The sequence below is a fragment of the Chrysochloris asiatica genome, unplaced genomic scaffold (assembly GCF_000296735.1).
Source record: "Chrysochloris asiatica unplaced genomic scaffold, ChrAsi1.0 scaffold00117, whole genome shotgun sequence".
NCBI lineage: Eukaryota > Metazoa > Chordata > Mammalia > Afrosoricida > Chrysochloridae > Chrysochloris > Chrysochloris asiatica.
Window position 1 is genome coordinate 7,661,318 of NW_006408635.1, and position 26,443 is coordinate 7,687,760.

Below are 26,443 nucleotides of genomic sequence, written 5' to 3' on the forward strand. Positions count from 1 at the left end.
AGAAGTAGATTGCCAGACCTCTCTTCCTAGTCTGTCTCAGTTTGGAAACTCTGCTGAGACCTGTGCAGCATCATGACCATACCCCACCCCCGACAGACAGGTGGTGGCTACACATGAGGTGCTTTGACTGCGATCCAGCCTGTGTCTCCCACATGGAAGGTGATTCTCCATCAGCTGGGACCCACAACATAAAAAAATACGTGACCTTCCAGCCTCGCCCCGCCCAAGTAATCAGCTTAGTGAAGATGATGGTTCATTACGGGTGAAACATTGTAAGACTCTTCTTCCTGTTGAACCTGCCTGTCATTATGTGTCATCTCTACAGCCAGGGCTTCCAGCTTGGGGCCACTGCTTCAGCTAGGGTGTACCCTCAGTGACAGCTCCCTGGGCATGTTGCTGGCCAAGTAAGAAACATCAGGACGGAAAGAGCATGGGTTTCAGAGTTAGCAGGCTCTGGCTTCAAATTCCTGCATTTTGTTGAGGATTGTTCATCTGAGGATTCGACTCCGTGCAACTCAGATTCTTCTATAAAACAGATTATGACGACTATCTAATATATGACACGTATGCCTATATAGGAGTCCTGGAGTAGTGCTGCGGGTTAATGTGCTGGACTGCAAGGTGGATTTGAACTGCAAGGTTAGCGTTTCAAGCTCACCAGCCACTCCATGGAAACCCCAACAGGCACTATGAGTTGGAACCAACTCGACGGCACACAGCAACAGCAACAATGGCTATATAACATCCACACATGTAGGTTACATACAAAGTCACAGTATGCGTATGTAGCTATGCGTTTATGACACACGTGTGTATGTAGTAAATGGCGGCAGCATGAGGTGCAGTGCAGGGCTTGGAGCTTAAAGCTCCTCATTTGGTGCTGACTTTGACCCCTCCCCCTTCCTCACATTAGTCTTTCCATCAAATCTGGTGGCTTGTCTCAACTGAGGTCAGTTCAAGGAAGACCCCAGGTACACTGTGCAGTATCGTGGTTATAAGACAGCTAGCTGAAATAGTCACCCGAAATGTCATGTGAGCATTACCCCGGCTCTCAGAACACTACCCCCGCTAATGATAAGCTTTATTAGAAATTTTATATGAGGCTGGTTTCTGAATTAGAACAATAAATTTGGAATTTCACTGCTTAAACTGTATTAAAAGGTTGTTGTTGTTATGTGCCGTAGAGTCGGTTCCGACCCATAGCGACCCTGTACAGGGTTTCCAAGGCTGTAAATATTTATGGGAGCAGAAAGCCTCATCTTTCTCCCACGGAACAGCTGGTAGTTTCAAACTGCTGACCTTGCGGTTCTCAGTCCGATTCATAACCACTACGCTACCAGAGCTCCTTGTATTAAAAGGTAGCTGCCCAAAATCTAACCAAGTAAAACCGTATTAAGTTGAAGTGATTTGGGAGATACCCGATCTGTCTTGGTGACAATATGGAATTTATAGAATTCTTACAGGAGCATGGTGTCTCTGTCAGAAAAGTACTGGATTGTGACCCACAAGGTCAACAATTGGAGCCCACCAGCTACTCCATGGGAGAAAGATGAGGCTTTTTGCTCCAGCAAAGATGTACAACCTCTGAAACCCTGTACAGGCTTGCCAAGTGTCAGTCCTGAAACCTACTCGATGGCACTTAACAACAACAACAACAATAGCTATATATGAAATCCTGGTGTAAACTACTAACTGCCAAGGCTGGCAGTTCTCATCCACCAGCTGCTCCTTGGAAACCCCTATAACAGGGTTGCTGTGAGTCAGAACCAACTTGGTGACACTTAACAACAACAGTAGGTATGTACGGATTCAGTATGGATCGCACCTCAGTATAAAGAAAACAAAAATCCTCACCACTGAACCAATAAGTAACATCCTGATAAACGGAGAAAATAATTGAAGTTGTCGATTTCATTTTGCTTGTAACCACTATCAGTGCTCATGGAAGCAGCTATCAAGAAATAAGACAATTGCATTAGACAAATCTGCTGCAAAAGACCTCTTTTAACGTGTTAAAGAGCAAGGATATCAGTTTGAGGACTAAGGTGTACCTGCCTCAAACTATGGTATTTTCATTCACCTCATTGGCTATTCGAAAGCTGGACTGAATAAGGAAGACGGGAGAAAAATTGGTGCATTTGAATTATGGTTTGGGCAACAATATTGAAAGTACCCGGGACGGCCAGAAGAATGAGTAAATCTGCTTTGGAAGAAGCACAGCTGGGTTGCTCCTTGGAAGTGATGACGGCAAGGCTTCATCTCTCATTTGGACGTGTTACCAGGTAAAACCAGTCCTTAGTGAAGGACATCATGCTTGGTAAAGTGGAGGGTCAGTGAAAAAAGGGAAGACAGTGGGCTCCAGCATACCACCAATTGTTAAGATGGTGCAGGAGTGGACAGTGTTTGTTCTGTTGTGCACGGGGTTACTGTGAGTGTGAACAGTCTCCATGCCACCTAACACCAACAGTAGGTATGTGCTCACCCTGTGTCTAGAGTGAACCTTGCATAGCTTATTCATAGGCACTAAAGGAGCTCTGGTAGCATAGTGGTTAAGAGTCGGGTTGCTAACCTCAAGGTCAGCAGTTCAAAACTACCAGCCATTCCATGGGAGAAAGATGAGGCTTTCTGCTCTTGTACAGATTTACAGCTTCAGAAACCCTATGCAGGGTCACTATAAGTCGGAAGCGACACCATGGCACATAACCACAACCACCCTCACCCTCAATAGAGGTGAAGTCCTAGTGTGGCGCTGTAGGATAAGCACTGGATTGCTAACCACAAGGTTGGCAGCTCAAACTCGCCATTCGCTCCTCGGAAACCCTGTAAAGGGTCGCTATGAGTCAGAACTGACTCCACAGCACTTAACAAAAACAACAGAGGTGAAGAAGTCAATTTTCTTCTTACTACTTACTGTATTTTTCCTTACACAATAATGTTTTATAAACCTGAGCAATTTGATGTGCAAGAAGTCGTCCTCAATTTTTAAAATTTGATTTATAATAGCTACAGATTTCAGAGATACTTTTCCTTTTTCAGAAAGGCAGTCTACCATGGAAGTTCATTGAGTTTGTAGAGTGAAGTCCAGTGTCTGTGTCAACCATGCCCTAGCTGAAGGGCCTTGGATAAATTACTGGACGGCTGCTCCGTGTCTGTCTATCCTCATCTGTAAAATGGGAACAATACTAGACAATATCTCAGAGGTGGTTGTGAGGACTAAACTACATACTGCATGTGAGGTGCTTAGAGTTGTATCCAGTACTTAGTGAGAGCTATCTAAAAACTACGACGACAACAAAATCTTTGAAATTGTGCAGAGTTCTTAGTTTATTTCTCTCATCTCAAAGTGATTTACAGAAATAAGCAGATGAGAAAACTCCGAGAACATAGCAAAGATGGAGAAATGATATAAAACTAGAGGGTGAAAATAGAACTAAAGGTGCGTGCCTGCAGCTGGGTGAGTGTGCATCAGCAGAGGGAGGAGAGGTACCTGCAAGGCTCTGACGGGGGCCCAGCACCCAGGGACCCAGGGACAAGCTGAGCATGCTGGCTGCTGGTGTGGGTCTGTCCATCCCACCTCAGCACACAGTAACTGTGTTACAGAAACCAAACCCACTGCTGTTGATTCATAACCACCTTATATAGTTTTCTGAGGTGTTAATCTTAATGGGAGCGGAAAGCCTCATCTTTCTCCCATGGAACCGCTGGTGGTTTCGAACTGCTGACCAGGAGATTAACAGCCAGATTCGTAACCACTGCACAGAGCTCCTGCCAGGAAGGTAGGTGGCTTTGTAATAAACAAACTCAAACTATGCTACAACCTGCTTTGTTCTACATTTTCTTGCCAGTACATACAGATATTAAAAAAAAAACAAAACCATAAAATAGCAAGAAAGAAGATTGTCATTCAGATGAACAGTATACCATTTTTCATGTGATTATCCAGCCAGATGTTGATGGATGTTTTTGTTGTTTTGTCTGCCTGTCCTTATTGATTTGTTAGCACCTTCAATTTAAAAGTAAACAAAACAATTCCAATTAGTTTTGTCAGTTGCTGCAGTAGGGTATATGCTGCTCCTAGCAGTGGGGCTGTATCTATAAATAGCTACACTGTTGCAATATTTGACTTCCTAGAGTCAATTTTATGCGGCAAACTGTTTATAAGTCACTTGACAAGTAGGTTGATCCCCCCATCCCCCCACCCCACCATGGTAAATTGGACTTAACTAGAAATCTTTACACATCAGTTCCTCAAACATATCTGTAACTGGAAATTGTCTGCAGAGCTACAGAGTGTGATTCACACAAGCTTATACTTGATAAGAAAAGGTCATGATTGTGTCCAGTGGCCAGGGAAATCGAGTAACAAAGGAAAAGAAGCAAACCGAATCCAAAACCGATCCAAGCCTGTCTACCAATTGAGCTCCGATGTGGCACATTCGGGTAAGCACTAGACTGGTAACTTCCAGTTCAGCAGTTAAAGCTCACTAGCAGCTTTCGGAAATCCTATCCTTCGACTCCATAGTACACACAACAACAACCAAGTCATTGGAAATCATGTGACGGAGGATGAAGAGCCACCACTGACGGATGGAATGGGTTTCGTGGAAATCGAAAGTCCTAAGTCTTAAAAGGACTTCTTTCAAATAGCGTATTCTGACCTTTATTTTACATGGGCACTTTATAAAAACAGTGTATTTATGTTTTAAATGAAGAATAAAATGGAAATACTAAAAATAATAGGACGTGACTTTCATATTCTAAGCATTTCTTTCTAACTCTGTGCCCAGTGTGTGTGTGTGTGTGTGTGTGTGTGTGTGTTTGGAGAACAGTTAAGGATGGGAGTGTTGCCATTTATTTCCTTTTGTAAACTTTCAAATGAAAACAGAAGGAAATATTTTCTTATGAAATGGTACAGTACAGTAATATGCATGTACCCTGAAAAGTAGATTAACAAAGCAGCCCTTCACAGCAGGGGTTTTAGTTGTTACTCTTTATTTCCCGTTAATAATTGCACCCGTTGAGTGTGACTTGCCCACAAGACAGGAGAACAAGGACCGTGTCTTAAGCCAAATGATCATTAGCAGCACTTTATGATCAACTAGACTTTATGAGGATTCCCTTAGGAAGTTAGGAATTAATTACAGGCAACATTGGTGAATCTTTTTAATAATATTATTCTCTTACCACCAGTATGTTTTTCTTTAACATAAAATTTAAAATAGAAACATCAATAACAGGGGCTTTCAAATTAATTTCCATTCCTAGTGTAATAGACATGGAATTCGATCATGGACTAAGGAGAATGAATTAGAAGTGTGTGGGGCTACTTTTTATTGTTGTGAGAAAAGTACAAATAAAATATTTGTCTATTCACCATTTGTTTTACACGTACAGTTCACTGACATTGATGCCATTTGTGTAAATCATCACCACTATCTGTTTCTGAATGTTGGAGGGGGGTACTATTGATACATGTTGTTGTGTCGTCCAGTCTGTTTCAATTCATGGCTATCCTATTTAGGGTTTCCTAGGAGAGGCTGGTGGGTTTGAACCACCAACCTCGGAGTTCGCAGTCCAGTGCTTATCCTACAGCATCACATCAGAGCTCCACTATTGATATATATTGCTTGAGGTCAGCACTGGATATTCTGTTTCATGATAGTTTTTGTTGTTACACTTTGGCAGTGAGGAAACATCTCAAGTCCTCTGTGATGTTTAGGTGTGCTTTTCTCTGCTGTGTAGACAAGTTCCATAAGAGCAGACTTGGTCTCTTTTGCTCACTTCGTTTTCTTAGAAACTAGAACAGTGTCTGGGATGTGGCTGGTGCTCGGTAAATGGTTGTGGAATGAATGGAGTCATGCAGCATCTTCCTCGAGGCCACAAGGGGACTGCCACAGCGTGCTCCACACAGTGGGGTTTAAGTCTGGAAGAAGCAGGGTGGGGTGACTTCAGCCTTTTGCTCCTGACTGGGGAAAGGGGATGTGTGCTGGAAATCTTAAGCCCGGGAGGAGCGTGTTGGGATGGGGTGCTGAGTAAGGACCTTCACACGGTCCCATAACCAGTTCCTTGTGATTTGTCGTTCTTTGCTCACTAGGGGAACAGAGCCATTCTTTTCTTTGTTTAATGAACATTTTCTTGTAATCCTTTCTTATATTTGATAAATGCAGTTTCCCAAGTTTATTCTGACCTTTTACTTGTAGTAATTTGAGGTAACCATTAATTATCTCCTTTTGTTGCAAGTTGCAGAACTCCGACTTTACCATCATTCCGTAGGGAATTCACAGTGTGTCCTCGTGGCAGGTCCCTGGGCTGGGCTGGCCTGGCCTATGACTGATAGTTGACCTCTTAGACCCTTTTCTATGGGTTGACTTGATTCTGTTTCAGCTGTTGTAGGTGGATGGTTGGGATAAACCCAGGTATCTGTGGTTCGACTCTCCCCAATGGATCAGATGATTTCAGGAGTCACTTGAGCAGCAATGGACAGTGAGGCATTGGATTGTGGTCCTGGTGGTCCTGGTGGGAGCAAGTGGGTGGGCAAGAGCCCCTCCATGAGGATGCAGGATACTGCCCCCCACCCAGCCACACACACACATGAATATGCACTGCAGACTTGAACAGGGCATTTTCAATCTTCTGTACAAGCAAGCACATTTTATTGTGCTTCACAGATACTGCATTTTTTACAATCTAAAGGTTTGTGGCATCCTGCGTCGAGCAAGTCTTTCTGTGCTATTTTCCTGGCCGCATGTGTTCACGTCCAGTCTCCACGTCACATTTTGGTGATTCTCACAATATTTCCACTTTTTTCATATGCGGTTGCAGTGGTAGCAGGAATGGGCTCAAGTGTAACAACAATTTGGAGGCTGGTGTAGACCAGGCAGTGTTTTGTTCTGTTTTACACATAGGGTGTCTGTGAGTCGGAATCAACTCAATGGCACATAGCAGCAACTGCATGCTTACTAGACCACAGTGTATTGTCAGTGTTACTTTTACATGCCCTGGGAAACCAAGATATTTGTGACTCACTGTATTCCGAGAGTCACTTTGTTGCAGTGGTCTGAAACTATTCTGTCAGTATCTCCCAGGTATCCCTGGACTTGACTCAGCAGTTTTTCCTTTTCTTTATTGTCCCAAAGCATAGACGTTTGTTATTTTCCAGAGCTGCTGTTTGATACTAGATTTGATATTTCTGAATTATGCACAGTCCTCCTGGGGTACTTTGAAGCCCCTTGTAGAGCGAGGTGGTGCATGTGCAGAGATGTGTGAGTCCACATTGTGGTGCCACCCTGCGGTGGTGTGAGGCCTCGGGCCAATTACAGCAGTGCCTCAGATTTCTTGTCTACAGGAGTAGGGACGATAACAGTTCTGAGTGTAGATTTCAGTATGTATTAGCTCTAAATGTAAACAAGGAGTCCTGATGTGGCGCGGTGGGTTAATGCACTGTAAAGTCTGTTTGAACCACAAAGTCGATGGTTCAAGCTTACCAGCCACTCCTTGGAAACCCTATACAGGGTCGCTGTGGGTCAGAGGGGTCCTGGTGTGGTGCTGTGGCTTAATGCGCTGGACTGCCAAGTTAGTTTGAACTACAAGACCAGTGGTTCAAGCTCACCAGTTGCTCCTCAGAAACCCTGTACAGGGTCACTATGGGTCGCAACCCACTCAACAGCACTTAACAACAACAACATGGGTCAGAACCGACTCGAAGACACATAACAACAACAAATATAAAGAAAACAAAAATCCTTACAATTGGATCAGTAAGCAATAGCATGATAAACAGAGTAAATAAATACTGAAGTCGTCAACACCCATGGAAGCAGCAGTCAAGAAATCAAAAATTACATTGCATTAGGGCAACTCCGCTGCAAAGGAGCTCTTTAATGTGTTAAAAAACAATATTTGAAGACTAAGGTGCACCTGATCCAAGCCATGGTATTTTCAGTTGCCTCAGATACATGCCAAAGCTGGATAATGAATAAGAATAAGAAAAACTGAAGAACTGATGCATTTGAATTACGGAGTTGGCAAAGATTATTGAATATACCATAGACTTCCAGAATGAACAAATCTGTCTTGGAAGAAGTATAGCCAGAATTCTCCTTAGAAGAAAGGACATGTTCTCAGGAGGGGCCAGTTCCTGGTGAAGGGCACCGTGCTTGGTGAAAGTAGAGGATCAGAGTCAGTAAGGAAGCCCTTTATTAAGAAGGGTTGACACGGTGGCCGCACCAGTGGACTCACACAGAAATAGAGGGTGGCACAGGAGTGGACAGTGTTCCGTACTGTTTTACATAGGGTCACTGTGTGAATCAGAAGGAGCCCTTGTAGCGTAGTGGGTTACACGTTGGGCTGCTAAACACAAGGTCAGCACTTCAAATCCATCAGTCACTCTGCGGGAGAAAGATGAGGCTTTCTACTCCATAAAAATTTACAGTCTCAGAAACTGTATACAGTATTGCTGTGCATCGGAACCAGCGTTGCGGCACATAGCCACCACCACCACCACCACTGTGAGTCGGAACTGATTCAAAGGCATGTAACAACAACAAAAGTAAGTCAAACTGAGCTCTGTTTTAGCATTTACCTGACATCACAAACAGTGGTTTGGACGTTTAGTTGTGCAGTAGAAACCTGAATGTGCATGTGTATACCTGTTGAGATGCAGGTTATCACTCAGCGGTAAGGCTGGGGACCACACTGTGATGGCGGGGCTGCAGTTGGCTACAGTCCAGTGTGTGCTGGTGGAGTGGTGACCAGCCTCAGAGCCTTAGCTGCTGGATGCTGAGGTGTTACGTGAACATCCCTTTAAGTTCGAGACAGGCAGTCCTAACGTCTCTTGAAAAATTCCATATACCAGCTGTTCTGTTTGTAATTTATTCCTCACCACCTCCCTGGTTTATAAACCAGACTAGCTCAAAGCCCACAGTTGTATGTTCTGCATCCAGAATTCAAACTAGTCTGGCTGGCATCAGAGCCCAAGCTCGAAACTACTTTGCCTTCTCAGACTTTTGATCACAGGATCATCTAAAGAGATTGGAGTTCTTACCATGTCTGTGTCTATTCGCCAACTGACCCCAGTCACCCCCGCCCTCTCCCCCACCCAGTATGGAGGTTATGCTAACTGGGATTTTCGGACCCCAGTATTCATGCAATAGAAGGTGCTAGCAATTCGGTAGCTGTACCTTAACAATCTCTTCTCCTCAGAGTTGTTTTTTGTTCTGTAGTTAGTTCCAACTTATAGCAACCCTGTGTAGGGTTTCTACAAATGACTGGTGGGTTTGAACTGCCAGCTTGTGGATACCAGTCCAGTGTTTATCCTACAGTGCCACACCAGGAATCCGTGTATGGGCACATACATGTTAAAATTGATTCTTTACGCAGGTGTCTGCTGTTTGTCAGGAAGCCACGTCAGAATGGATCTGGTCCCATGTAAAACAGTTCTCGGCTAATTCCCCACCTTCTCTTCGCATCGTTTCCTTGGACAACCCCTAAGCATTGCCTGGTGGGCACTGCCATCCCCACGGACACTGCGGTTCTTGAGTCCATGTTCCTTTGACTAACGACACCATGTTTCACTCTGTGAGGTCTTACGACTCGTGGTTTTCCATTCTGGTAAATCCTTCCTTTCCTGTTTCTTTTTCTAGGTTGTGCTGGTGAGGTGGAATGAACCCTACCAGAAGCTGGCCACGTGTGACGCAGACGGAGGGATATTTGTGTGGATCCAGTATGAAGGCAGATGGTCTGTGGAGCTGGTTAATGACCGTGGGGCTCAGGTACGTGGGGGCAGGAAAGAGGGTTAGACCAAGTATTCTCAGCAAAAAAGCCTCACAGCTCTTGAGTTCTCTCTGGAAGAAGGAGGAGTGGGAATAAATAAAATTAGAACCTGCTTCTCACTCCTCTGGAGCGTGTCTAGATTAAAATAGAGAGGACCAGATCATAACTGCCTCTCTTCAGCTCTGCTGCTCTGTGAGAACTCACACGTTTACAGCTTTAATTAAATCTGTGAGATCGTTTCTTACCGTTCAGTGTGTGATGGCATGTTAAATTTGGACCCTCTGAAGCACTGCTGGCGTATCACTGCTCCACTCCTTCCAAAGGTATTTTCCCGGGATTGTCAGCGTCATGCTTCTCACCCACCCGGAGAACCTGTACTTGGGTCCTCGCAGCCCGCTCACCAAGCAGAGGGTTTTCACACTCTTTTCTGTCAGGTTTCAATTAGCGTGGCCCCCTGTGGGCCTCACTTCCTTTTTGGTATGGATTTGTCTCCACTAGGAGGAAGCCAATGACTTGTGTGGCAACCCTGTGGAGTTGTCTATTTTTAGAGCCCCCCCCCCCCCCAGGGTTCTCCTGGCCTGAAGGCACAGCTCTGCCTCCTCCTGCCTGAGGGGCTGAGGGGTGGGCTCCTTGAGCACTGCTGCTTCCTTCAAGACTTCTGTGAGCAGGACGCCCCGCTGGGGACAGAACTGAGTCTTCTGGGGGGACGGAATGTGGAGGGGTTTCCTGGACCACTCGCCCCCTAGCCCTAGGAGGTTTCCCTGTGACTACCTTTCCATTCATTTCTAAGGAACTGGCCTCTCCACCTCTGCTCCCCACCCCTTGTAAATATGTCTTGAGCTTCCCAAGTTTGAGAGGCCAGTGAAGTGAAATGAAGTCATAAAGAGCGAGGGTGTTGTTACTGTTCGGTAGTTGCTGAAATTTTATTAGCAGTTACTGGCTGAAGTCCAGCATAATACAAGGGGGCTAAAGTTCAGGGGAAAATGGTTTTAGGAGATAAGGGAATTTTTCCATGAACTTTTTGAAGTCCCTTTGTACATGATCATGGACGACAAGTACAGCTTTGTGTAAAAACTGAACACTCTTTAGTGCATGAGTCTGAGTTCTTTCATGTGAATGTAGTAATAGGGACTGACTCTGGTAAGCCCTCCTCAGCTTACTGCCTTTCTCCATGGCACAACAAGAAGAGGGAAAGGCCGTGCTCCGTCCCTGGGTGCTTACTTTTGAATTAGAACCCCAAGTGTGGGAACCTCCTCCGTATTCAGGAGCTGATCGTTCAGAAGTTAAATCATCATCTGACATCAGAAACCTGGCTCCCTTCCATGTCCTTTTCTGAATCGGCTTGAATTTCTAGCAGCTTCCTGTCAGTGTACTGCTGCAACTGTTTTTGAAAAATCTTCAGCAAAATTGTACTTGCACATGGTATTAATGATATTGCTTGGTAATTTCCACATTCTGTGGAATGGGCACAAATACGGATTTGTTCAGCCAGTTGGTTGGCCAGATTTCTTGGTATAGATGAGGGAACACCCAATTTCTTGCTAGAGAGGAGTTGAAACATTTCAACTGATACTCTGTCCATTCCTGGGGCATTATTTTTTTGCCACTGCCTTCAGTGCAGCATGAACTTCTTCCTTCTGTACTAGTGGTTCTTGATCATATGGTACCTCCTGAAATGTTGAATGTCAACCAATGAGTTTGGGTACAGTGACTCTGTATATCCCTCCCATCTTCTTTGGTTGCTTCCTGCTCTTCAATATTTTGCCCACAGACTCCTTTAATATTTGAAGTTGAGACTTGCCATTTTCTTCAGTTCCCTCAGCTGGAGAAATGCTGAGCATGGTCTTCCCTTTTGGTTTTCTAACTTCAGGTCTTTGCATATTTCATTATAATACTTGACTTTGCCTTCTCAAGCTACCCTTCGAAATGTTCTGTTCAGCTCTTTTACCACATCAATTCTTCAAGTTGTTTTAGCTTCTCTACATTCAAGAGTAAGTTTCAGAGTCTCTTTTGTCATCCATTTTGGTCTTCTTTTTCCTGTATTTTTAATGGACTTTTGGGTTCTTCATGTATAATGTTCTTGATGCTATCCCACAGCTTGTCTAGTTTTGGGTCATTTTAGTGCATAATGCATCAAATAAATCTGTTCTTGAGATGGTCTCTAAATTCACACGTAGTTTCAAACCTCTTATATGCCTTTGCCTGCTAGGTTTAACCAAAGTAATTGCTACAGCTTGCTATCTGCTGCTGTTGTTCATATAATTTTGCTTTCTGGACTTATGATTCCCAGTGCCTCAGGACTCTACTAAGCAGTTGTCCCCCTGAAACTCTTTGTACTCTGGAAGGCTTGGTTGCCCTCATTGTGTTGGAGGCAGATAGTATGTGAGGATAGGCAACATCGTGACTCAGGTGAGGATGTCACTGTGGGAGGCGTGTGGCTCTATGCACCTGGAAAACCTCTGGCGAGAGAGATAACCATTTCGTGGCTGCAGGAGAAACATCTTTGAAACCAGCTCTGAGAGAAGCCATACTTCTTTAAGAGACACGGTGATTGATCTTCACTATGCAGCCTACCTTGTATTCTCACAAAGAAATCAAACAGAAGTTGAGTGTTGCTGTAACAGCTTCACGTCAGGCAATGGTTGGGAGTCTTTTATGAGCCCTGATGTGGGCATGCGTTCCTTCACAGGCGGTCACTGAGGACACCGACGCCTGGCTCAGTTTCACAGCTCCACATCTGAGCACCATCTCCTATCCAGCAGGACCACCACACCCCTTGTCTGTTCACAACCAAAGCAAGGGCTTCATGCTCATTTCTCTTGGCACATTGGGAACTTGGTCCCCTCTCTTTATGTTTCTGGTTGTCGGATGTTTTTAGTACTCGAGGATAGCCCAGTTAGTTCACATACGCTTTCTACACCACCCACCTTTTGTGACTGCCAGACTGCTTGTGTCTCTAAGAAGTGTTTTTGCCCCTCGCTCTACATTCATTTTAGTACACCTCGTCCCCAGGATACATGATTTACAACATGAACAGTTACTAGGCAGCAGGAGCCTGGCAAACGAAGGGACTGGACTATCTTGAGGAATGCAGTGAGTTTTCTGTGCACGTTGTTGCTGTGCTTGTGTTTACTCTCAGTTGTATGTATTTTGTTATTGAGCATGTGCACAGTACACACCAGTCAACAGTTTCTGTGTGTACAATTCAGTGACATTGGTGACATTCTTTGAGTTGTCCAACTGTTCTTACCCAGCTGTTCTTCCCCATTAGCATAAACTCACTGCCCGCCAAGGTTCTGTCTGCTCTTTGGAGTGCGGCCTTATTCTGAGAGGTCTTAAAGAGCATGATGCTCACGGCAGACTTTTTTCACTAGTTCAGCTCAACTATTGTTCAGCTCTAACATGATAGCAGGGGATAGTGTGGGTGTAAGGTTTAACAGTAACTTTAAATTCTTAAGTAAGCTGTGTAGTATTCTTGGATGGAATGTAATGCCAGTGACACCAGAGTCCTGAGTCACCCCAGGAAACAGCCTTTGGGTATGTTTGACGGGCTGTTCATGCACTACCTCACAAATCCGTGCCATGGATGGAGACACGAAGTGGCTCGCTACAGAAGTCGTGACCCCTGCGAAGAAAACAGCAAAAAGTCCGTGTCCTTTTTGGTGTTTTTTCATTGATTTTATTATCACTCAGCATGTGACATATCAGTAATAACACAAATTTCCCAAGAAATTGCACATTTTTAAGTGTAAGAATAGTGAATTTTATCGGTATAATTTTTTTAGTTAGAGAAGATTTAAAAGAAACAAAAGATGACAAGTACAGAAAAGGAATAAAGCTGTGGTTGTTATTAAAGTATCTTGAAACAAGATCAAATAGGACAGTAACTGAAACAAATGTAACCAGAGTAGATGATGTAATCAAAGATGAAACGTCACGCATTATCTGTCAAAGAACTTAGAGATGTGCTAATAAGAGTCAGACCTAAGACTCAATGTGAATGTTTAAAGTAAAAGGATGGAAAAAATAGTCTCCAGAAAATAAACTCAAACTCAACCCACTGCCAGCAAGTCAATTCTGACCCATTAGTATCTCCTAGAAAGAGACCTGGAGTCCTGGTGTGGCGCCGTGGATTCATGCGCTGAACTGCAAAGCCAGTTGAATCTCAATGTAGGTGGTTCAAACTCACTGGCTGCTCCTTGGAAACCCTATACAGGGTCGCTATGGGTCGGAACCAACTCAGTGGCACTTAACAACAGCAACATATAGAGCCCTGGTGTGACGCTGTGAGTTAATGTGCTGGACTGCAAGGTCAGTTTGGATTACAAAGTCAGCAGTTTAGGCTCACCAGCTGTTCCTCGGAAACCAACTCAACAGCACTTAACAACAACAACAAATAGGTTTCTGAGACTATAAATCTTTTCTGGGAGCACATAGACTCATGTTTCTTCCTCAGAGCAGTTAGTTGGTGGGTTTGAACTACTGTCCTTGCAGTTTTCAGCCTAATGCCTAATGCACAGCACCACAAGGAATTCTTAACAGTCTCACCGGAAATAAAAAGGAATCTCCTATATGAAATATGACATAGCCAGAATTTATCCAGAAATTTTACAATATCCTAAGAATATCAACAACCTGATAAATATATTTGTATTTAGATATATTTTTCATATATATAAAGATAGGGGAGCATGATGGCTCTTTAGGATAAGCACTGGAGTACTAACCACAAGGTCAGCAATTCAAGCTGAATGGCAGCTCCTCAGGAGAAAGATGAGGCTTTCTGCTCCCGTAAAGATACAGCCTCAGAAACCCTGTACAGGGTTGCTCTGAGAGGTAATCAACTTGGCAGCATACAACAGCAAATAAACATAGGTGTGTGTGTGTGTGTGTGTGTGTGTGTACCAGGGGGCTTCCAAAAGTTCCTGGAAAAATTCCTAGAAAACCAGTCCCATGCGCTGGTTGGCTATATCTAAGAAACATCCAAAAAATGTGCTGCCTACATGCTTAATTCTGTATGTGAATAAATGTACATGTGCGCACATAATACATATATGTGTGTATGTGTTGTTAAGTGCCATCAAGTCAGTTCTAACTCATAGCGACCCTGTAGAGGGTTTCCAAGGAGCGGCTGGTGAGCTTAAACCACCAGCCTTGTGTGGTTCGAACCGACCTCGCTGTCCCTTGCATTAACCCACAGTGCCATACCAGGACACCATATGTGTATCTACATTGATACAGATATTCCTATATGTTACACATTTACATACCCATGCACATATCCTGGCGTGGCGCTGTAGGAGAAGCACTGGGCTAGCAGTCACAAAGTTGGCAGTTCAAAACCACCAGGTACTCCTCAGAAACCATATTCAGGGTTGCAAAGAGTCGGAACTGACTTGACAGTAACAACAGCACACATGCATGTATGCAGTAGACATATCCCCACACATGTATTTTTTGGTTGTTGTTGCTTTTGTTACAGACTGTATGTGTCATAGCATTACCAACAGGTGTCTTTTTCTTGTGTACATCTTAATGACAGCGTTTACCTTGGTCAGACTGTGCTCACTTCCCCCATACTGGGTGTTACCTTAAGCTTACAGATTTGCTAGCTAAGTGCTCAGCAAACTGTGGTGGAGAATCCACTGCCCAGCCATGGGAGTCAGTGGACCGGGATCAGGAGCAAGGATGCTGGAGCCACACAGCCCTGGGAGTGACCTTGGCTCTGTTGTGTGAGCATAGGTCAATTCCTTACCCCTTTGTGCCTTCCTGTTTTGGTAAACTGGCGGTAACAATACCTCCCTCAGGATGACGAGGCTCAGGGGCTGAGTGGACATGAAGCAATAGGACAGTGTTGGCACACAGTATGCACTCTGTTTGTTTTATCCTTGGGCATTTCTCATGGGTCTTCCCATAGTGCCACTATGGTGTTCTCCTTAACCTAAAGGCTAAGCTACTGACCTAGAGCTCCTGTAGTTTATCAGGCTGGCTCCAACACAACCACCTTTCCTCGTACAGGAGGAGGATTGGCTGGGTCTCGCACCATCTTCCTGACGATTGGTGTTTGAGTTCATTGTTGTGTCAGTCCTGGAAGGGTTTCCTGTTTTCGCTGACCCTCTACTTTACCAAACATGATGTCTTTCCTGACGTGTCCAAAGTAAGCAAGCCCAAGTCTCACCATCTTTGCTACTGAGGAGTATCCCCATCTCTTATTAAGTGCCATTGAGTCAGCTCTGATTCACAGTGGCCCTCTATGGAGTTTCCAAGGAGCACCTGGTAGGTTTGAACCACCAACCTTGTGGTTAGCATTCAGTGCTGATCATATCAGGATTCCCATTTCTGTTGTCTGCTTTCCCTTTCAGCTAACTAATGAACTTCTCTCTGTGTGTCCAAAGGTGAGCGATTTTACTTGGAGCCATGATGGAACCCAAGCACTCATTTCCTATAGAGATGGATTTGTCCTCGTTGGTTCTGTCAGTGGACAAAGACACTGGTCGTCTGAGATCAACTTGGAGAGTCAGATTACGTGTGGTATATGGACTCCTGATGACCAACAGGTAATGCTCCTTCCTCTGGGTGTGTGAGAGTAAAGCCAAAAGCTGGGCAGTCAAGGGAAGGGCGGGTGAAAGCCCAGGCGGCTCCTAAAGATGTAAACTTGGAGCATAAACGTCTAGTTAAAATTACAGCTGCATTTTCAGTCAACCATAGATTGGGGGAGTAATATTTCCCATCAGTTGGTAAACATGAGTTGAACAGTTTAATTATATAAACAATTCTTAGAATTTTGTTTTTAAATCCATACAAAGCACCACTTGATATAAAGAGGTCCTAGACACGGATAAATAACTTCACAAAAGATAAAGCTCAGCTACTCAGTAATCATATGGTAGAAATGTATTCAACCGTAAAAATGCAAAATTACCCAAAGAGTTTATTTTTTCCCACTTAATTAGCAGAAAAAAAAAATATGGTAATAAAGAGATATGGATGATTTTACTGAGTACAGTCAAGTAAGTATATTTATTCATTGCTGGTACAGCGTGTGTTTGACCTTTCAGGGAAGTAATTTGGCAGAAGACGTCATAACCTGGGAAACGATCAATTACTTTGACTGTTAATATACTTTAACAAGCAGGGGTTAAGCACTCAGCTGCTAATCCAAAGGTCTCCGAGGGACAGAGATGTGGCAGGCGACTTCCGTAAAAATCGGCAATCTTAGAAGCCAGGATGGCGAGACTGTGTCTCTCCTACCTTTAACAGGAGGGACCTGTCCCTGGAGAAGGACATCATAGTTGATAAAGTGGAGGGTCAGCAAAAAAGAAGAAGACCCTCACTGAGATGGACTGACACAGTGACAGCAGCAAGGGTCTTAAACGTAACAACAGTCACGAGGCTGTCGCAGGACCGCACAGGGATTTGTTCTGTTGTGCATTTAGGTTGCTGTGAGTCAGAAAAGACCTGATGGCGCCTAATCACAACATCCAGGGATGGTAAGGAGCATTGTGATGACACTAACGGTTGGAGAATGCAGAAGATGATGGAGACTACTGATGAAGACTGTGGGTCTGCTGCCCGAGAGGAAGGATGTTCATCACTGGAGCCAGATTCTTGAAGTGGGTGTTGAGAGAGCTTTGTCCCGAGCTCTTTTCGTCTCCTCATGAATAGCCTGCTTAGCTGCGCAGGCCCTCGGCTGCAGTACGGTAAACGCTGATGAACCTCTCAGCATTTAGATCTCACTTCTGTAACTTTGTCATCCCTGGCTCAGTGAGATGAAAGGTTTCAGCCATCTCTTTCCTTAAAACCGTTTTCAGTTCTGGAGTTTTTAGGGCCTGGTCTTCTTCCTTAAATGCTGCTGTCATCTGCTGCTCTAGTTCCCTAAGGTCTGTATCAGTTAGTCCTCCAGCAGAGATGCTGAGGGACTCAGGACATCATTATCACTGATGTCTAACTGCTATCAGTCACCGGTCTCCTGGCTTCGGCAGGGTCGTCAGCTATAAACCCCTGAAAAGCCTCCTGGAACTGGGGACACAGATTGTTCCACACTCCTTTTGTTTTTGACTGCTTTCCTTCATTCCAAGAATTAGCAATCTTTCAGATGACATCACAGGTATTATAATCCCTCCAGAACTCTCTTTAGGTCTTCCCATCATCTCAGGAAGCCCTGACGGTTTATGAGAAGGGCTTCAGTAATAATAAGCCTTACAGGAGGCTACGGTTTCCTGAAGTACCAGTGTGCTGTCGGGGAGGAGAGGGGACTTTATGTTGGGCTGAAGTTCATCAAAAGTGTTTAGGTGTCTATTTCATCATCAAGCACAAGGGAAGTCTTGAAAGGAATTTTCTTGGCCAAGCAGTAATGTTTAACAGCAGAGACAAAATGGTTCAAGAACCACTCTTCAAAGGCTTGGCAACTGTAACCCAAGCCTTTGTAATTGCCTCCAAATAATGAGAAGATACGGCACAATACCATGAGGAATCTGTACCTGGACCAAGAGGCAGTTCGAACAGAACATGAGAACACTGAGTAATTTAAAATCAAAAAAGGTGTGCGACAAGGTTGTAGTCTTTCACCATACTTATTCAGCCTGTAAACTGAGCAAATAATCCGAGAAGCTGGGTTCTATGAAGAAAAACGTGACATCAGGATTGGAGGAAGACTCATTAACAACCTGCGATATGCAGATGATACAACCTTGCTTGCTGAAAGTGAAGAGTACTTAAAACATTTACTGATGAAGATCAAAGAGCACAGCCTTCAGTATGGATTATATCTCAATGTAAGGAAACAAAAATCCTCACCACTGGACCAATAAATAGCATTCTTATCAATGGAGAAACAATTGAAGTTGTCAGGGACTTCATTCTTCTTGGATTGACTATCAACACTCACAGAAGCAGCAGTCAAGAGATCAAACGATGTATTGTATTAGGCAAATCTGCTGCACAAGACCTTTTTAAAGTGTTGAAGAGCAAAGACGTCAGCTTGAGGACTAAGGTGCGCCTGACCCAAGCCATGGTATTTTCAGTAACCTCATATGTATGCAAAAGCTGGACAGTGAGTGAATAAGGAAGATCATAGAAGAATTGATGCTTTTGAGTTATAGTGTTGGAGCAGAATATTGAAGGTGCCATGGGCTGCCAAAAGAACCAATAGATCTGTTTTAGAAGAAGTGCAGTCAGAGTGCTCCTTGGAGGCCAAGCTGGCCAAACTTCGTCTTTCATACTTCGGACATATTGTCAGGAGGGACCAGTCGCTGGAGAATGATGTCATGTTTGGTAAGGTGGAGGATCAGAGAAAAAGAGGAAGACCCCCAACGAGATGGATTGTCCAAGTGGCAGCATCGATGGACTCAAGCATGGCAACAGTAATGAGGTTGGCCCAGGTTTGGGCAGTGTTTCGTTTTGCTGTACAGAAGGTCTCTATTGGTCGGTACCAACTCGATGGCTCCTAACAACAACATAGCATAATAAAGAGTCCTGGTGTGATGCTATGGAGTTAATGTGCTGGACTGCAAGTTCAGTTTTAACCTCAAGGTTGGCAATTCAAGCTCACCAGCCACTGCTTGGAAACCCTATACAGGGTCACTGTGAGTCAGAACCAACTCGCAGGCAAAAAAGCCTTCAGCTTTCACGCTTTGCAACAAAATAACCGCCTTCACTTTCTGCAGAGGCAGCTTTCAATTCAGTGAAAGGCAGCTCACCAATAGACTTACTACACTGGTTCTGATTGTCTAAACAAATTTTGTTTATGATAAACACTGGACTGCGAACCACAGGGTTGTCGGTTCAAGCTCACTAGCCACTCCACAGGAAAAAGATGAGGCTTTCTGCTCCTGCAAAGATTCACAGTCTCAGAAACCCTACATAGGATCCATGTGAGTTAGAACAGACCCCGTGGCACTCACCAACAACCCCCACCACCAAATTACCTGTAGCCTTTCGTTTCCATAATTAAAGCAGTGTGGTGCTTAAGTAATTGTAGCAGCTTCTACAGGGCAGCATCTTCCGCATGCTCCATTCTCACTTTATTCTTTAAAATTGCTCCCGTCATTGACTGTTGCCTAACACTTTTCCAGTAACCGGTGGCGTTCCACTTCTCTCCATCTGCTTTATTGTTTTCACCTTATTTTCACTTATTTATCTTGTGTTTGCTGCATCACCAGCTGTTGCAGACCCTGTAGGCCTGGTCAGAAGTTTGAGGCCCTATAGGCCCGAGTGTTACAGGTCACGGGCTCTGAGGAACAGATCTAGCCACTTGGCAAATTGTTTTTCATCTTAGTGTTCAGTTATATTTATTAATTCCAAACATGAGCCCTTAATGTCCACAGATAAATGTGATATTTTCCTAAAAGCCCAGACTGTAAAGGTTGCAAGGCCAAGCCTTTCTCCAAAAGATTAACTGAAAATAGTTTAGCTACTTCCCAGTTCTTTGTTCTACAGACAAAAAAGCCATCTTCCCTAAATCTGTCCCAGGTGTTAGCTTTTCAGCCAAGTTCCTAAAAACCTGGCTCAGGAAGCCAAAACAGCGGGACTCCACCCAAGCCTTTTGTCCTTCCCTTTCACCTTGCCCCAACTAAGCTCAGGGGCTATAGATATGTTAATTGAGCCTGAGAAACCAAGTTGCAGGCCTGGGATTCGAACCAGTGAAGTACAATGTAAAGTTACCTGAATGTCTGGAAAATTACTGATGTTAGCTGTACCTTGACTTAGTCCTTCCCAGCTTGGTGTGAAGCTTCTCCCCTAAATAAAACAGAGGCCCAGGCCAGCCCAGGTGTGCATTACGGGTTGGAAGGCATGCAGTAACGATTGCAGGGCAGTGAGTTGCTGCCTGCAGAGGCCACGATGCCTGTAGTCCCAAGTCTGCCCACCAGTGATGCATCCACTCTGATTTCGGGGTGCCTCATTGTCCCCCTCCTTCTGTCTTTCTGTGTATTCTTTCGCTATCTCTATCGCCACTGGATCTCCCCTCCTCGTGAACCAAACACTCATGAACAATACAACTATGTCGAGGACAGTCCCCGACATAAATGACTCCTGAACAGGGAATGTCCCCGACAACCAGCACGTAATCAGATTTCCGCTTTGGAAGTAGAGTCACAAGGGTAAATAAGAGGAAAATGTAAGTCAAACACTAAGCTACAACAGCCTGATCCGATGGGGAAACACGGATTGAAACACAGGCGGCGTTCTCCTTCCTCATGCTGATGAATCACTGAGTCTGCGCAGTGTTTGCCTGAACTTCAGTAGTAGAGCCTGTGTTTGTTCTTATGGACCATTGCATTTAACTTGAAATTTTAATACAGTAATAGACTTGATGTCAGTCTGTTCTGAATGAAGTTCTTAATTGCCAGTTGTCGTTGAGTTGAATGTTCTTACCCAGGAGACTTACTGCAGTGGTTTCTTAGTAGAAAAGGTATCTATCTATGTCCTTTTAGGGGATCTAGACTACTTTGAATGTGAAATCGATACTGCAAGCCCTCTCCCTGGAAAAACAGGCCTACGATTTATTGGGAGCTCATGATTCCACCCATGGATTCTCCCTTTCAAATCCTGATCTAATGAGTTTTTAGGGGGTTGGGGGGCCATCATTACAAAATTTCTATTCTGAACAGTTTCCAACTTAGGAAAATCTGCAAGAGTATCCCTCCTTAGGGTCCACAGCTAACATTCACTGTATTGCACTCTCTCCCTCTTTATGTGCACCTGTGTGTGTGCATGAATGCATGAATGTACACACACATGTGCACAGGCATTATTGGTAGTACAGTCTGGTGTGGCACTGTAGGATAAGCACTGGCCTGCTAACTAGAAGGTTAGCTCCTAACTCACCAGCTGTTCCCCAGAAACCCTACATAGGGTACCTATGAGTTGGAACCAACAATCTGAAAGTCAGCTCTAGACACTGTATCACACTACCCACTTAAACCTTTCCACATCCATCTCCCAAGTATAAGCACTTCTGGTGTGGTACTGTGCGTTCCTGTGCTGGACTGCAAAGTTGATTTGAACCGCAATGTCCGCTCCTTGGAAACCCTATACAGTGTCACTGTGAGTCGGAAACGACTCGACAACACTCAACAACAACAACAAGAGCTTCCAACCGATACTGTCTCCCTTTCAGGCTCTGCTCCCATTCCTTAATTCTCACAGGGCTTCAATTTGTCGGTATTCCTTTCTCTTTCTCTTTTTCCTCTTTTTGTTTGTTTGTGTGTATGTGTTTGGAACCCGTATCCTGTTTGGTTCGTGTATAGCAGTTGTATGTCTCTTCAGTCATTTAGTCTAAAACAGCATCATTTTTTTTTTAAATTGATTTTCTGAAAGAGCTCATCATGGTTGCATTGTAGGTGGCCCGCACTCAGGATGTATCTGATTATGGACTCACCTCACTAGTTAGTTAGCTTCCTCTGTCCTCTACAAGTTAGGTCTAAGGTGAGATTCGAGTTTGGTTAAACACCTGTGGCAAGAATACCTAGTTTTCATACTGAACCACATTCTATGGCTTATAACCCAGTGTTAGGATTGCTGAATTTGATGGAAGCTTCGTACAAACAACAGTTGTTTTTCACAGCATGTTCTTAATTTCACCTACACTTAAAGTTATTGTTTTCAAGTGATGTTTTTCACTAAATGTTAGAATCTGCCCTCTATTATAGCAGGCAGGGATTGTGATCCTACCTGGAGCTTATAGGCAAGGATTCATTTTAATAGTATTTGGGAGCCTAGGGAATATAGCAGGGATGGCGATATCACTTCTACCCAGTCCACTTGGAGTGTGTGTATAAATAGGACAGTATTTGTAGGACCTGCACACAGACTGAATGGCATAAATAGAAAATATCACAGAAATCGAAGTAAGTGTGACTGGAATGATGCCTGTGGTCCCCATGTTCCTCACAGTCACCAGGAAGTACCCACCTTCAGGGTGGTGGGTGCCAAGAGACATGGTGCTGCTTCCACATTCGTTAATCACCTCTCTGAATAGCTAGCTCCTTTGCCAGGAAAGGTGCCTGGACTGAAAACGTCAATGAAAAAGAACCCTGGTCAGAGGGGGAGAAATGCAGAGCAGCAGCATTTTAAATTTTCATGAAATTTCCGTGGGATCCTGACGTTCTGGCATTATGGACGATAGACTGTGAAACTACTCCTCTGATGTAGTCTTCAAACCTGGAACCTGAGAGTGAAGTCTTGCCCAGAATCATCTTTAAACCAAACAGTACTTTAACTTAATGAGGACTGTCTGCCCTGAGCATTGTGTGCTGGTATGCAGCTATCTCTACCTGATCCAGATGACAACAGTAACTCCAAAGGTTAGATAGGAACTTGGGGGGCAGTGAGTTTATGCTAGTGGGGGTGTGGGGGGGGATGGTAGCCAGTCAGAAAAGGAGGCTCAGAATAGTAAGAATGTAATCACCGTCACTGAAGTGCACATATACAGATTTTTCACTTGGGGTGTGTTTTGCTGTATATATATTTTTTCAACACCTAAACTAAAGGAGCTCTGGTAGCATAGTGGTTACAAATCGGTCTGTGAAACTTAAGGCCAGCAGTTCGAAACTACCAGCCGCTCCGCGGGAGAAAGATGAGGTGTTCTGCTCCCATAAAGATTTACAGCCTCGGAAACCCTGTACAGGGTCGCTATGGGTCGGAACCGACTCGACAGCACTTAACAACAACATAACAAAACTAAGATAATTAAAAAAAAAAAAAGAAGAAGAAGAGGTCCTACATTCCATCTGTTTCAAGGCACGCGGTGGAGTTTTCTACAGTGACAGTGACCAGTGGGGTGTCCCCATCCGTTGAGGACAGGACAAAAGGAAAAAGTCCTAAGCTCAACTTGGAGCAAATCGGTCTAAATGAGGAAGTTTTCTGAGAACTGCCCTAAGAGACTGATCATAGCTAAGTTTGGCTGGCTGGAGACTCCCTGTACCCCCTCCCTTGCTAGGAGAGGCCCAAGAAGAAGGCCCCTCTGTGTGCGGGTGAGGGGGTGTGGCTGTCTCTCTACCACCTCTACTGTGGCCCCCACAACATGGCACATGTGTAATTTGAGTGCATGAACCGCTTTTATTTTTTTTAACATGAGCCAACAGATTTTACTATGTTAATATTCTGAAATTCTGCTTTTCCCTAATGTGCCTAAGACATGTATTCATGGTGATCATCCTAGAATTAAAATTTAGAAGTTTATAGCCCATTTCCTATAATGAGGACTCAGTCTGTATGTTAAAAACAACGAGAACGAAATCTTCATAGATTTCGGGAGCTAATAAACGAATCCTCAGGTTTATGCAGGGGTGAGGGTGGTAAACCACAGGGACCATACAGCCGAGGATACTGTGGGATGATGAGCCTCAGAAACGCATCAGGAGCACAGCCCTGTACAGCAGGGGAAAGAGAACATAGTAGAGGTGGAAAATCATGTTTTCTTCAAAATACTCATCAATAGGTACATATTATAGTAGGCCCCTAACTGTAACAGAAGCCAGCAGTTTCTCCTCTGGAATGTTTTGTCAATATTTTTACAGCATGCTTTACCCTTCCTAGAAAACTGTTTTTTTTCCCCTGCACTTGAGCTATTTGAATATTCTCTAGAGAAGTTAATAGTTCTACTGAAATACTTCTACCCTTCACTTTATGTAGTAGATGAATAGAATATTATTCTGTAAGAAAAATAAGTGGATGATCAAGCCACAACACAAAAGCCTAGAGTTTGGGGAGCCATCAAGGCAAGCAATCAAGTCCCTTCAGGACAAATCTCCTCCCAAGACTGACACTCAAAGGGAGTTCACAAGGAGGCAGGTAAGCATGCTGGCAACCACGCTGGTCTACTGATGAGAGGAAGTGGGGGGAAAGCAGCAATGAAGAGGTGGGCTAAGTCTGACCAAGTTACATAGACCCCCATTGACCTGGAGTATGGTGAGAGCTGGTTGGCCTTAAGTATGGTGAGACCTGGGGACTCCTGAGCCCATGGACAAGGACAGTGAAATTGATCAAATCAAGATGTATTGATAGTGATTGGCAATTGGAATGCAAAGGTTGGAAACAATGAGGAAGAATCATTAGTTGGAAAATAAGACCTTGGTAGATAGCAATGTTGATGGAGATCGAATGCTAGCATTTTTCAAGACCAATGGCTTCTTCATTGCACATAACTTTTTTGAACAACATAAAAGACTCTATACATGGTCGTCACCAGGTGGGATATGCAGAATTGACTACATTTGTGAAAAGAGACAATGAAAAAGTTCCATAATCATCAGCCAAAGCAAGGCCAGGCAAACCATCATACGCAAGTTCAGGCTGAACCGGAAGAAAATTAAAACAAGTCCGTGAGAGCCAAAATATGACCTTGAACATATCCCAGCAAAATTTAGAGTTCTTCTCAAGAACAGATTTGATGCATTAGACACTAAAAACCGAAGACCAGAAGAGTTGTGGGATGCCATCAAGAACATCACACATTGGTGCAATAGTGAGTAATTGCTGTCAGGACTGACTGTGAGGGTTGGAAATGTATAGATAGACGTTTTGTAACAAAAAGAGGGGAGTGGTTGATCTTGCAATTCAAGAGTGGAGGTCCCTGGGACCATCAAGGGAGAAGAGTGGAGTGCGGGACCCTTCGCAGAGAAGCAGTGACAGCAGAGATGATGACATGGAGAGAGGGAGCAGCTGAGAACTCTAGACCTAGGGAAAGAGAGGGACTGTGTGCTGACAACCGGGGGGGCAGGCTGCTGGGTGTACTCTTTGGTTGTTTGATGATGCATTCAGGGGATTGTAATCATGGCAATGAAAAGAAATATGAGAGGATGAATGTAAAGATAATGTTCTCTCATGTAAACTATCATATAATTCACAATAAAAACGTAAAAAAAAATCACACAGGAAGAAAGCAAAAGGTCATTAAGACAAGAAAAAAGGAAAAGTTCACTCTCCAGTATGGAGATGCGAAAGCAAATGGAAGAAATGAGACAAAAAAGCTATATAGACAATTTCAAAAATCAGCTCTAAAAGACAGAGTCTCACATATTATAATGAAATATGCAAAGGCCTAGGATTAAACAACCAAAAGGGAAGAATATGCTCCACATTTTTCAAGCCTCAACTTGAAGAATTCTATGGACAAAATATTGAATGATGCAGAATGCATCTAAAGAAGATGAAAGGAATACACTGAGTCACTGTATCAAAAAGAAGTGGTCAGTTTTCAACCATCTCAAGAGGTAGCATATGATCAAGAGCCAGTAATCCTGAAGGAAGACGTCCAAGGTTAATTGAAGGCATTGGCAACAAGCAAGGCACTGGGAATTGATGGAATACAAATTGAAATCTTACAACAAACTGCTGCAATAGTAGAGGCATTTACTCATCTTTGCTACCTGGCCACCTCACTGTAAGAGATTCATATGCGTGCCCATTCTAAAGAGAGGAGACCCAACAGAATGCAGAAATCTTTGGACAATACCATTAATGTCCATGCAAACAAAATTTTGCTAAACATAATACAAAAATGGTTGCAAACATACATTAACAGAGAACTTCTAGAGGTTCAAGCCAGATTCAGACGAGGTCATGGAATGAGGGATATCATTTCTGATGTCAGATGGATCTTGGTTGAAGAGAATACCAGAAAGATGCTTCTCTGTGCTTTATTGGCTACGCAAGGGCTTTCGATTGTGTG

At 43.9% G+C, this 26,443-nt stretch overlaps 1 protein-coding gene across 1 annotated transcript in view; it reads left to right on the forward strand.

Moving 5' to 3' along the window:
• Window positions 1–26,443, forward strand: part of TULP4 (tubby like protein 4) — a 165,260-nt gene that overhangs the window by 74,233 nt on the left and 64,584 nt on the right. The window contains exons 2-3 of the mRNA XM_006868456.1: window positions 9,642–9,770; window positions 16,167–16,328. Of these exons, the coding sequence (XP_006868518.1) occupies window positions 9,642–9,770; window positions 16,167–16,328 (291 nt within the window). The remainder of the gene's footprint in view (window positions 1–9,641; window positions 9,771–16,166; window positions 16,329–26,443) is intronic.